The sequence below is a fragment of the Malus sylvestris genome, chromosome 13 (genome assembly GCF_916048215.2).
Source record: "Malus sylvestris chromosome 13, drMalSylv7.2, whole genome shotgun sequence".
Taxonomy (NCBI): Eukaryota; Viridiplantae; Streptophyta; class Magnoliopsida; order Rosales; family Rosaceae; genus Malus; species Malus sylvestris.
Genome location: NC_062272.1, coordinates 12,778,164 through 12,792,250, shown reverse-complemented (window position 1 = coordinate 12,792,250; position 14,087 = coordinate 12,778,164). Strand labels below are relative to the sequence as shown.

General features: G+C 35.8%; 2 protein-coding genes across 3 annotated transcripts; both read left to right on the top strand.

Annotated features, from left to right (window-relative positions):
* The first annotated feature begins 272 nt into the window (after positions 1–272).
* On the top strand, positions 273–3,456 carry LOC126595650 (uncharacterized). 2 transcript variants are annotated; one of them, XM_050261951.1, is made up of 6 exons: positions 273–555; positions 1,328–1,503; positions 1,815–1,858; positions 2,364–2,395; positions 2,467–2,767; positions 2,904–3,456. In XM_050261951.1, the coding sequence occupies exons 1-6, from the start codon at positions 423–425 to the stop codon at positions 3,238–3,240; spliced, it is 1,023 nt and encodes a 340-aa protein (XP_050117908.1). In that variant the 5' UTR covers positions 273–422; the 3' UTR covers positions 3,241–3,456. The 2 variants fall into 2 exon arrangements, with proteins under 2 accessions (XP_050117908.1, XP_050117909.1); XM_050261952.1 differs by having other exon boundaries at positions 275–555; positions 1,328–1,497.
* Positions 3,457–9,486: 6,030 nt separating this feature from the next.
* On the top strand, positions 9,487–12,015 carry LOC126597178 (chaperone protein dnaJ 49-like). The gene is made up of 3 exons (XM_050263949.1): positions 9,487–9,691; positions 9,788–11,023; positions 11,625–12,015. The coding sequence occupies exon 2, from the start codon at positions 9,969–9,971 to the stop codon at positions 11,019–11,021; it is 1,053 nt and encodes a 350-aa protein (XP_050119906.1). The 5' UTR covers positions 9,487–9,691; positions 9,788–9,968; the 3' UTR covers positions 11,022–11,023; positions 11,625–12,015.
* Positions 12,016–14,087: the final 2,072 nt, after the last annotated feature.

The window sequence follows — 14,087 nt, the reverse complement described above, 5'->3', positions numbered from 1 at the left end:
TTTTCTCGAACGCATCGAAGATTGAATCACGACCGTTAGATTATCCTTGGCCCATTCATCATCAATACAACTCAATGTTCAAACACGTCTAAAACCACACCAAGCTTACAAATCCAAACATCAACCAACCAATCACCATCCGACATATCGAAAACCCCTCCACGTGTCAGCCGGCTATTCCACTGCCTCAACGACCCACATAGACTCGACCACAGGGAAACCAAACCCTCTTTTAATTCGCATTGATACACTTGCCACTCTGATAAAACAAGTTACCATATACAGACGCGGGAGAAACACAAATTTGTTCAACTTTGGTCCTCTGGCCGTATAAATATCTGTGTCTTTTTGCTCCTCTCTGCTTCTCTGCTCCTCTTTACACTCTTTCTCCCTGCCGTTTCTCGTGTGCTTGAACAGCGCAAATGGATTCTCCGTCGTCCGTTTTGTCATCCGACGACGCCACAGCCGTGAAATGTTCCATCTGCATGGAGGGCGTCTCTGACAACTGTGGCCGCACTATCGTCAAGCTTCAGTGCTCTCACTTGTTTCACCTCGGTGAGCTGATTTTCATACCATTTTTTTCGCATGCACACCCGGGTTTATTTCTGGCCTTTTAATCGAGCTGAGTTTGAAGAGGAATCAATGAACAAAAATAACCGCGATGTGTAGAATGAGAAAAAAACGTGCAAAAATCATTTTCTCTAATTTTATTTCCTTTTTTGAACAATTTTTTTTTTTGCTTTAACTGAAATTTGTTCCTAATGTTGTGTATGTATATCCTTTGTATATTTATAGGATATCGATTTTGACACTCCTCTTTTAGCGGTCAGCTCAGCACAACATATTAAAAATTCTACAGTTTTTGGGATTTACTATATACACACACACACATATACTTGTGTATATAAATATAACTATGGAGTTAATATTTGTTCACAATTACTGTTTTGTTATTTCCTGAATGTGTGTTGATGCTGGAACTACCGACACTATGAGTTCAATAGTCAATGTCCTGAATGTGTGTTCATGAAAAACAAGGCTATCTGTGTTGTTTAAATGTGGATCAGGAAAACATTGGAGGATTTCGAAAAATCAGGTTGTCCGAAATTTGTTTTTGCGATTCTGTGTGCCTAAGTTGTTCGAAAATTGGTTGTTTCAACAGCATTGATGTAAATCTTAGAACTCAAGGGTGTTTAAATTGAGTTAATTCATAGTTGTTGGTTTTCTCATTAAACCTGGTTGGAGCTATTTCAAATGGCTTTTGGTCTAAATGTAGTGTGCTGGTTTATGCTTATCTCTCTTATGCTTACCATTCATATTTCTTCAGATTGCATTGGTTCTGCATTCAATGTAAAGGGTATCATGGAATGCCCTAATTGTCGCGAAATTGAGAATGGCAAATGGAGGTACTATGTATCTTGTAGCCCTGACCGTGAGCCTGACCTATCTGAGGACGAGATGGATTATGAGGACAGTCCTATAGAGTTCCTTGACATGGTAAAAGTAATCACAGCATTTATCAATATTTTTTTTTTCTTTTCAAATCAAACAAGCTTCACAGAAGTTGTAAAATTTGAGTGAATCGCGAGTATGAGCCAAGAAACAATACGATGTGCACCCCCCTACATAACAAGATGCGATAACTAATGTGCGTAGTTTATAAATCTGTAAATAGATAAAACCAATTTATATTGTTAGACTGTAAATTTCATCCATTTCGTGAGTAGCATTGTCCATTGCACACCATACCTGGATGTTTAATGTTCTTTGTACAAATATTTCTTAGTTCGTAAATACGTTTGTGGATGTTTCAGGGGCTACAGGGAACTATGCTACGCCGTTTCCATCACGGTGAATGGTAAACACTGTTTCGACTCTGCAAGCTCCTTACTCTCCTTCTGCTTTTGTGTTAGATGTTGCTCTCATGTCATCTTAATTGTCATCAGAATATACAAATCGTTCTGTTTTATTAACATGTGAAAATTGTGTAAATTCGTGTTGAGTAGGCTGTCTATTTAATAGGTCAGATTGATATGTTAAATTAACTTGTGTCCCGTTACTTCAATTGGCGTTCGCTAGTTGTGCTTCAATTCTTTCCTTTTGATAGATTTTATATCAAACAGAAATAATTAGGTTGCTGATATTCTGATTCTTCTCTAGAGATTATGGCCCACGAGGACCGTAGGAACATAACGAGAGATAATTTCGGTGTGCTCCAAGTGCAAACAGAATCAATGAAAAAAGTTAACGTGTGCGGAAATCATGAAACTCACATCTATTTCCAAGCAGTTTATTGAACTTCACAACATGATTAGTGCCTCTTTTGATCTTTGCCTTATATATGTATGTTTCAAAACTTGTAGGGAAATGGGATGGTTATCGCCTACCCGTCACAGTAAGTTCATCTTCTTTTGCTTTCACCTTAAGTTCAAATTATCAGTTGATATAAAACTAGTTTCACAACAGGCTCAGAACCACATTTTGAAGCGGGTTTGCTTGACCCTTATTCGGTCTTTTCTGGTAATCCTTATACCTACAATCAATGGACTGGCCTTCCGGTACCCAGCGAGGTATTTCCTTCGAATCCTTCCAGGATTGACTGGAGACCCGAACCTTTAATTTGTGATAGCTGTACCAATTTGTTTTCAACCGGTGACTATACTGGTGGTGCTAATTGGTCTTTGTATCCATCGGCAACCTTGAGTTCCGGGATTGATTATATTGGCATGCCAAATGCACCATTTGTTCCTCTAGTTGTTGAGGGCGGGTAAGCTTTCGATATACTCAAATCTCCCAAGTCATTTCGAAAACCGCATTGTGTTCATTGTCCTTCATTTTTCTTAATACCATCTTGAATCTTAATTGCATGCACCTTTTCCGTGTCTCGTGCGTGTTCAAACCAGTTATGAATCCCCATATGGTTTCGGTTATCAAAGAAGCAATGATCCCCTTCATCCCAACTTCCGGCAGCAGCTGCCAACCAATTTCCCTTCACAAGTGGCGCACGCTTCCATGGGAAGATCAAATGACTTGATGCACTGGCTTTGGAAAGGGCAGACAACACCTTCACTTGGACAGACTGCAGACTCCATTCCATTTTCTGTGAACATGAACTCTAGCCTGTCATCAGCAACCAACGATCATCGCCATGTCCAGGAAGGAAATGGGGTCCAACCTCAACGACTGTTTCCAGAAGACGCCGGTTCTTTAACTTCTTTTTTCCCCGACGTGAATCAGTAAGCCGGTGCCAGAGCAGAAAATGGCTTTGTTGCTACCCCTTCAATAACTAAGCAACTGCATCGTTTGTTTCTATGGGAAGCATAAACTTTCTATATATTATAAAGTTGTTATTTCATGCTTGTTTTATGCAAGCAACCGAAGCAAAAACCAATAAAGTAGGGTTTGCTCCGAAGGGGAATGCCTTCAAAGTTGTTATTTCGTGCTTGTTTTATGCAATTCTTTTGCTTTTTGTTTTTTTTTTTTGGATACAAACGATATTGAAGGAGGGCTAAACAAAGGGGACCCTGAATTCAGCCTATTTATCCCACAAGCTCAAAAGACTGACTTATCAACATTTAAGAGAGTAAAAATGTCATTTTATCTGTAGAGTTGTCGTTATACCTTGATTAATTCTTATGCATTTGAAAATTAAGAAATTGAACTTAGGACTGCCTAGGCACTCTATGTAGGCACTGGCGGGTTGCGACTCTCACTAAAACAAAAAAATAAATTAGTTTCATTTTGTATTTTATTTTTTCACTAAATTATAAGAGACTTGTAAATATTTGGATGAACACTCGTTATATGCTTGTTCCCCATGTTTTCAATATGTTCTGATACTTTATAATTTATATATCATTTTATTTTGTAATTAACCCGAATACAATATTATGTATTTTTTTAAGTATAAATAGACTTTATTTATATGTTATATAATAAATTTAATTATAATTATAAAAACCGCCTAGGCCACCGCCTAAACGCTTAGGTGCAAGATCCGCACCCGCCGTCCTATTAGCGCCTAGCACCTTTTAAAACCTTGAATAGGAACAATGTACCCTCTCCTATGCAACACAGTTTGAATTTCGCTCTCGTATTCTAAATTAGATTGAAATATTGTTCAAAATAAAAAACTACGGCAATTAAAACCTTTTTTTTATACAATTATATATTTAGTTTGGGGTAAATATTGGAAATATTGGCAAAACTACATAATGTATCACTCATAATAAATTGATATTAATTTTAAATTAATGTTTACAAGTATAATACAATCATCATATTGATATTAAATATAATGTTCGACCGTAAAATATAGTTGTATTAAAGGAAAACTAATTACAGAAGCTTGAAAATTTTGAGTTTTAACGAAAATGACAAAAAAATGTTGTAAGTGAATAGTATCAGGAGTGACTTTTTAAAGTAAAAATGTCCTTAACGTTAAAAGTAAACAGTACCATAAGTACTTCATTAAGACTCCCTTGTACTAGATGTATCTTTAATATTAGAAAGTCAAAATGAGGGTTTGGTGTCTCAAGGCTTCACCAAAAATAATTGGACAATAAAGCCCCTCAAACAAAAGAATCTACAACTAATTGAAAATAATAGAAACAAAATAGCAAGGACAAACTGGTAAAAAAACATAACTCAACAAAAAACTGTATTGGAAAAACAAAATAAATAAATAAATAAAGAAAAAATAAAACAGAATTTAAAACCAATACATGGAGAAGGCACAAGGAGAGATAAACGTGAATGTGCAGAGTAGGGTTGAGGAGGAAAAGAAATGCCTTAATCGTGCAAAAAGAAGCAGTTTTGCTGGATGAGAGATATATAGAAGGACACAAAGTAAGAAACTAAAAAGAAAAAACTGAAACAGTTTTGCAGGAAGAGAAGATGATACAAAAGCCACTGCTCGCGCATAAATTTGAAGAGAATTACAGGTTTCCTCTTCTATGATTCCATGCAGTTGTTAGATCACCGCACTCTTTTCATTGTTTCTGTTTTTTTTTTCAATGGATCACATAGTTTGGTTCTAAGATTAGGATATAGTTATGTTTTCTTATCTTGCAGATTTATGAACAAGGATTGGGTATTTGTCTCTGGTGATTCTGTGGGTGAAGCAGGTTTCCTTTCTCCACTTTTTACTGATTTGTCATCTATGCCATATAATTGTTTGGGAGTTTATTGGAATTTAATTCAATTCCTTTGTGTTTCATTTTTTTGTCTGTCTTTGGCACACTACCCACTTACCATTGAGATCAAATTGGTATGGTCAAATTTTCCGGGGAAGACCTTTTCTCTTCGTCCCCTGCTCTATATTTTCGTGTTTTAGTTGTCTCCCTTTTCTTTTTTATTTACTTTTCATTTTTTAATGTTTCAGATAGCAACTATGGGTCCTCTATACAGAAAGAAAGATATCCAGATAAACATAGAGAAGGGAAGTGACTACTTGATTTCCATGGCAACTGGAAGCGGCAAGTCCAATATTTAGTTTGTTTGACATTTTATATTTTGTTTTATGTGTATAGTTTAATGAAATGCCTGAGAAAAAAACCATCATGATCATGATGCTTGGTAAACAATTTCTACTAAAAAAATGTTTGACAAGAGAAATCTTGAGCAAAAGATGTCTGTCGTTGAGAAATCCTTCTCTTTGCATTCCTTTTTTTATGGAGAACTTCTTTGCATGGTTGGCTACCGTTTCTAACTCTTCAGATTAGATGAATTGTAATCGCTTTACTCTTTGTAGATATAACATGAAATTAGACATACGCTTTATGCATGTATAGGTAAAAACTTAAAAAGAAAAAATTATCGTTATTCTAGCTTAAAATGTGGTTGTTCCTACTTTTTTAGGTTCCTTTGTCGTTCTGATGGATTAAAGTTTTAGAACAAACACCAGCTAAAATTTATTATATAGCTTTTTGCCTTTTAATTGGTGTTTCGGTTGAATATGATGCAGGATTTCTTGCACTCTGTCATGATCAGAACCTCACCTTCAATTGAGTATGCCTACATGCCATTTGACAACACTCCAGTTGTTATTGAAGCATTTAATATGAGCTTATTATGCAGCTGTAGGACAAGTTGCTTCTAGTAGAGAAGGTTTTAACGGCTAATGGAGATACTGAGAAGATGTGATCGAACAAAAGATAAAGTTCCCAACAATATTGTTGTCTTGCCTATTGTTTTGAAGAGAGCACAAGAGTGTCTTTCAAATATTGACAAATTAGACCCTCAAAACAGAATCATATGTTAGGATATGCTAATACATGTTTTTTAATCTATCAAGATAGAGAGTAATATTTTTCTTAGTTGTATTATTGGCGTGTGTTAAATGTGACAAATGTGTAAGACATCCATTGTGCGCATGTTTAATAAAGCCTCTCACACACATTATATAGCCAATTAAAAGAGAACTTAATGTATTTATAAATCAAATAAAATAGAAATGGAGAAAAAAGAGTACGAAAAAATGAAGGACATGTAGAACATATAAAAACCTATATTAAATAAGGCAACATAAATAGTTCATTTGCATACCTTCATAGCTTTTGTTTTACGTGTAGACAACACATTGATAGAGAAAACTTGGTGCTTCTCTGGAAGAAGAACAACCAACATACCAGATTCGAGAAAAGAATTGAGCGATCAAATCAGTGACAAAAGTTCGAAATTCTTTCTCAACATCGATTTATTCTTTCGCCATCCAACGTTTGTTTACCATTCATCAATTTCATTTTTCCTTCTCATGTTTCTCTTTGCTTTCGTTTCATTCTATCGGCAAGATAGAATAAATCATAACATGATCAGGGCTGTCCTTTCACATATAAACGATGCAATCTGGTAAATAAGTCAATCTTTTCATTTTCTTTGTTTCTTTGAATGTGCAGAAGGATAAAGATTTGAATGGAAGCAAAGGCATAGATAAAGATTGGAACATGGAGAAGGATAATCCAATAAAGATTCCACGCATTAGAGAGTTACTTGGGTCGTTTTAGTTACACATGGCCAGAAAAATAAAACAAAGGAGGAAGAGATGGACTTCCATTTCAGAAAATATTTGAACTGGTGGGTACATTTAAATAAGGAGAAATTAGGTTCTCATTCCTCATTTCGCTACTTTATTGATTAAAATCTTATTCTTTTTCAATTTTTGATCAAGATTCTTGGGTATTAATAACATCATTAATTATTTCAATAATAAAATATTTTTTATTTTTAAATATATTCCTTTAGTGTTAAAAATGTTACAATTAGTACATTTATATTTATGACTAAATTTTTTATTATATATTTTTATTTTTAGTTTGCACCCATATATTAATTTCTTTTTGTGCCCGTATTTTTTAAAGTTTTATTTGTATTTGTGCCCATATGTTTAACTTTACGTGACACTGTATAATTAATCAATGATAGAAAAATTACATATGGTATATTTATGTTTTATGGCTAAACTTTGTATTATATATTTATATTTTTAGTTTGTACCCACTTTTAATTTGCAACCTTTTTTTAAAGTTGTAGTATTTTCATTTTAGTTTTAATTTGTACCCATGTATTAATTTCTTTTTGCACCCATATTTTTTAAAATTTCATTGTACTCATAATTTTTTAATCTTTTATTTGTACCCTAATTTATTTATAATGTACCCATTTTTCTTTATTAATATACCACTTTGTTATATGTGAAATGTACCAATGTTTTTGTAAAATGTACCAATTTTTTTAACACTATGGATACATTCTTTTGCCATTTATTATTTCTTATTGTTACATAGTTTTTATCCATTTATTCAATCAAAATGTTTGAATTTTTTTTATTGTAACCGTTCCTAATAGTATTATAATGAGGAATTTTAAATTTATAGGATTATAAATCTCATAACGTATCAAACAATTAATGTCAAAACTATAAAAATATAAATATTAATAGTAATATAATGAGGTGTACAAAATCAAAAGACTTTGATCAAATTTTGAATACCATTAAGATTTTAGTCAAAATATGTTAGAGATTAGAGACCGCATCAAAGTATCATTTTAAATAATTTTGCAGGCTGCATGCCACAGTGGATAAGATGCGACCGGTTGTCCACCCAACTACTTTTGAGAAGAATGTTTTGGCCAAGAGAAGAGTTTTCATCTTCTTCGACAACACAACCAATGCAGACATGAGTGGTAAGATGTCGTACAAAGACATGATTTTTCTCCTTACTCTATGTACTGAGTAAACATACAAACATCACAGCCAAAAACATTCTTAATCTTCAATTAATATCACAATCCCCATTTTGCCCAAAGCACTTACGGCTTGGGTAATCATTTTTGTCCTCTATTCAATATCTATTCTTACATGATTATTATAATTTTGTGTATTTTGAGTTGTGAATGTTCATATTATAAATCTCAATTATAAGAAGGTTGACTTCATTTTTACATTTGTAATCGGTTTCATTTCCTCCTCAATTACGTGAGACTTTGTCGTATAATTTATGTTGCTTAGATCTATATATTGAAAATTCGGACAGACGCCAAGGGCTTCATATACGTTTCCTGCCAATTGGTTCCCATCAAACCAAACTCTGATCATGGTCTTTGCATAATAACATGGAAGTTTAGTTTGTTTCCCACAATCCACAACACAACTCCACTGAAAAATCAACTACAACAATAGTTACCACTAAATCCGAATTTGCATAAAAAAAAAACAAAACATAAAATAAAATTCATCCCCGACCCCGAGTACAAAAAGCACCACAAACATCATATTTTACTGCTCTCCCACATTTTATTTCACCTTTGTTCTACATTTTGGTAAAAAATCTTTTCCCTTATTAACGTAGTCCTTTAGCAAACAAAGACAATAGCTCATGAGTATGTGCTTTGTCCTCTACAACAATACATTGAGGTCTTCACATCATCATGATCCTTTGCCGAAGACGAGCCTTAGTGAAGTGACCAATGAAAACATTATGAGCTTTCCCAAGTTAATTGATTTTAAAATACAGGGAAAACGAAAATAAGTTATATTGTACATGCTTCATGCTTGCGAAGGTAATGTTAGAGAACACCGTAATAGGCACTGCTGTGTGTGAGAAGTATCCATGTCAACAACTTCAAATTTATTGCTTCCAGTTATGTGCAGCCATCTTCCAGATTTCATCTCTTACCTCCATACTTGGTATCATACTTTTTGAAACATATACATTGAGAATTATAATGGAAAAAAACTAACACAATACACATTTAGGGGCGCATAGTGCCCTTGATGCAAAAATGTCTCTCGCACGCACGTTAGTGCGTGTTCTGAAACGTATACATTGACAAACTAACACAATATACATTTAAGGGCGCGTAGCGTCCGTAATGCAAAAATATCTCCTACACACACGTGTGTGCAGAGAGGCTAGTTAAAATATAAAGGAAAGAAAACTATCGACTGAACCTCTGTAATAATAATTCTGACCAAAAAAACATTTGTAACAAGTGGGAAAATTCTTCTGCACCAAGTACCGACGTGGAGTGGTCTAATTGGCCGGATGACCATTCAATGGTGGCGATCAAATGGAGACTCGCTGTTGAGTCCTCTGCTGTTGGTCCCGGTTGTTCGTGTCCAAAACTCGAAAGCCTTCTCTCTCACACGCATTCAAGCACTCACCCTTCGAGTTTCCGATCCATTTCTCAGGTAATTTTCTCCGTAATTATTTCAACAATTTAGACCTTAACTTTGTTTCAATGTCTATGCATCAGAATCTAATCTGCATTATTTCCTTTAAATTAGGACAAATTGAATTCTTCGATTGGATAATCGGAACCGAAAACCCCCATTTGGGGATTCGAATTGAGATCGGGATTTGTCCAATTCGAACACTGGTTCGTCCATGCCAGCATTTCTTGTTCTCGTTATCGAGTTTTGGGAATTGGGTTTTTTGAATTGTTGAATCAGCAGTAGGTTTTTGACAATGGAAGGTAATAAGGATGAAGCTTTGAGGTGTGTTCGAATTGCCGAAGAAGCAATTGCTTCCGGCAACAAAGGGCGTGCGTTGAAATTTATTAAGATAGCACAACGGCTTAATCAGAATTTGCAAGTTGATGCACTTTTGGTTAAGTGTGAGGCGATTAATTCGGGGTCTTCCGCATCTTCTGTTGATGAGAAGGGTGCTAGTGAGATTAGGAAGGGGGCCGGTGTGGAAAAGTTGGACCGCGGTTTGAATGGGGAGGTTAGTTATACCGAAGAGCATATTCAATTGGTTAGGAAGATTAAGAGATACAAAGACTATTATGCAATTCTTGGCGTGGAGAAGACTTGCTCGGGTGAGGACATTAGGAAGGCTTATAGGAAATTGTCACTGAAAGTTCATCCTGATAAGAACAAGGCTCCTGGTTCAGAAGAGGCTTTTAAGATAGTGAGCAAGGCTTTCAAGTGTTTGAGTGATGGAGATTCGAGGAGGCAGTATGATCAGACTGGACTGGTTGATGAATTTGAGTACAACCAGCAGCACAATAATATGAGGAGGAGGAGGAGAGGTGGGAATGACTTTTTTGATGATGATTTTGACCCCGATGAGATATTCAGGGCGTTCTTTGGTCAATCAGACATGTTTCGGACAGGTCGTGTTTATAGGACTAGTAGACCAGCTGGCCATCAGAGGGAGGAGTCTCAGGGAGGGGGACCTAACATCATGCTTCTTGTTCAAATATTACCATTCTTGGTAATTGTGTTGTTAGCATATCTGCCCTTCTCGGAGCCTGTCTATTCGTTGCAGAAGAATTACAACTACCAGATTCCCAAGACGACAGAGAAATATGGAGTGGAATTTTTTGTTAAATCGCAAGCATTTGATGAGAGTTATCCTGTTGGAAGTGTTGCTCGAGATAACATAGAGAACAGCGTTATCAAGGATTACAAAAATGTGCTTGTACACTACTGTCGGGTTGAGCTTCAAAGGCGTCACTGGAGTAAGAATCTACCTACTCCTCACTGCGACAAATTGAATAAGCTTGGAGTAGCATGAAGGTTAGATATTTTATTTTTCAAAAGAGAAAGATCTATAACTTTTGCTTGTTCATTGTCTGCTTGATTAGAACACGTCTTCCACTGTCCTAACCTTAGCTTTTTCTGAATTCAGCCTACTGGTTGAATTATCAACTTAAACAGTTGCCTTGTATCCGGGGGCTGAATCCTCATCTTTTTTAAGCAGCTTTACCATGTGGACCTATTGTGTGAATTGCATGATCCTCTACGGGAGTTTAATGTTGCTCTTTCCTTTTTTTCCTATGTGTGTTTTCAGCACAAATTCATATTCAGCACAAATTACTGACCCCTACTTATTTCTCAGTAACCGTGCAGTTTTGAAATTTAAGTCCTTTGAAGCATAATTCATGGACAATACGTAAGTTGCAGTGCCAAACACTAAAAGCAGTTTTCCGTGTTTGGGTACTTTGAGTGCTTTCGTTTTAGTGTAGAACTGTAGATCCTTCCCAGCCTTGTTTCTAACCCTGGCCAAAAATGTTAATTTGAATCCATGTGTCTTGTTTCTTTGTTGGTTGGTAATTTGGTATCATATTTCAAGTTAACCATTTAACGACATTCTGTATTTTGACTTTTTATTAAGCAGAGGCTATACGGCTGAAGTGGATGTTTAGTGCCACTACGTCGAACTTGGACTCAAAGTACAGCTGGTTGATATTGTAAATGCTCCTGTCGACTTCTTTGGAAGTGACCAAGGATTGCATATCCTCTCCGATATTACTAGCTGGCCACACAGCTGTTCAGGAATGTCGTCCAGGATAGTGGTAGCGAGGGTTTTCAGCACCCGAATGGCATAACGTTTGGCTAGAAATAATAGTGTACACAACTCTTGAAATAACCTGTGAGGTCAATACTAGTTACGAAAGTTTATGAAAAGTTGAGCAATAGGTTTGTGATAGTGATTATTTCCGCTTTAAAACCCTGCAGTTTTCTTTGTATTCTTTTTATCAGACTATGCAGTTGCTGTTTACAGTTTCCTTTGATTTGGTTCGGATAGAAAGCATGTCTATATGCAAGTAGCGATCCGTGCAACTTAAGCATCTGCCCTTATTGTTAGTTTTCCTTGTGTTCTTTGATTTAGCACTATTGTCTTATGCCAGTGTCATAGAGTTGTTAGAGAACAGTTTAATCCTCACTGTCGCGGACTCCTGGCTCCGTGTACCGCATAGACGAGTCCTCCTCCTCCGAGGATGCATGTGACATGTATAGCTAGGGGTGGAAGTTTTTACCAAATTACCATACCAATTGAATTACCAACCGTACCATACTAAAGTTGAGCCAAAAAATTTGTACCATTGGTAATGGTACGGTATTTGTACCGTACCATACATTTTCGGTACGATAATGGTAGTCAAAACCATTACTAGTGGTATACCGTATCGTACCACTACTATTAATATTATATCATTTATTTATTCATTTATATATAATTATGTATTATTATCATTATATATGCACTTTATATTTTTTTCCTAGTCATTTATCCAATCATCTCACCCTCTAACCTCTACTTTCCTAATAAAAAAAATAAGCCTTCTTGCGCTGCGACTCTTCGGGCTGGTTTGGTATTGCTGTGCTTTGAAAAAAAGCTGCTGTGAGAATAAGCGGATGTGCTGTGAGAATAAGCGGCTGTGAAATAAATCAGCAGAGTGTTTGGTAAACTTTTTTGTAAAAGTGCTTTTGGAAAAAAAAAAAAGCAGTCTAATAGTGGGTCTTTTCATTAAAGGAGCACTGTAACTCCGTGTGCTTTGAAAAAAAACCAGTTTTTCAAAGCTGCAAATAGCAGCTTCAGCTTTTTCCTTTGATTTCAGCTTATTCTCACAGCAACTTCCAAAATAAGCCTTTTTTTTCAGTTTACCAAACACCTAAAACTCTCACAGCTCAAATTGGGATGTCTTTCTCCCTGGCTTCGTCTATCAAGTTAACTTTTGTATAATTTTAAAGAATGTAGAGATGGAATTTAGGAATCTTTGTACTTTTTTTTATTTAGGGATGTTGGGTTCTTCCAGCAATTCTTCCATCTATTTACTTCTTCTTAAATGAATCTCTATAAAGGTCTCATAATTAAATAAAAAAGTTTTAGATATCCAAAGAGAGTGGCCAAAACACGTTTGGGCCTTGAATTGGGTTGAAATAAATAAAATTTTGGCCCAAAACAAAGTGGTAATTACCATTATCATACCATGCTAACCAAACTATTTGGCATACCAAAATTCGGTATACCGAAAGTTTGGCACGGTAATAGATTTTGTCATACCAAAAGTTTGGTATGGTAATTAGTACATGGGTTTTGGTACGGTAATCGTACCAATACCACCCCTATGTATAGCGCAAGAGTCTGCTTGCCTTGGACCTGTTCAGCGGATCAAAACAGAAGGGCACTAGTGTCCTATGGATGAGTAAGAACATCTCTAACTCTAAAGACCAAACCCAACACAAATTAATTTTCACATTTATTCCCCCCCCCCCCCCAAAAAAAAACTCAATGCAACCCAACTTAAATGTTTGGGTTAAAAGCCAAAAGCCAAATTCCGTCCAAAAAGTAGCCCAGGAATCGGCATGGGCCTCACCGGTGTGCTTGAAACTGAGCATTTGTGCGCCACACCCCCCCAACCCGCCAAACGTGCGCGATGCGCTAGCTATTAGCCATACTGGGCCCCACCCACGTGGGCTTGTCGGCCACGTTTCCTAGCCGCTCCAACGATTCTATTGATCTGACGGGTGGAATCAACATGTCGTTGGTTGATCCAATGACCTAGATTCAAACTTCTTTTTTTTTAATTTTTTTTATATTTATATATTTGTTGAATCCAACGACTGAGATCGAATATAATCAAATCTAACGGTAAAAAAAAATCTAACGGCCCAAATTTAAATTCAACGGCTAAGATAATTGAAAAAAAATTATTTAACTCAAAATTCACCCAAAAACTGTATAAATACCTATGTATTTGTTCAAACATTCACACAAAACTTACTTTTCTCCTGCAATTTTTCCAATTTTTCTTTCTACCATTTCCAAAATTTTCAAGATGACAAGAGAGCATAT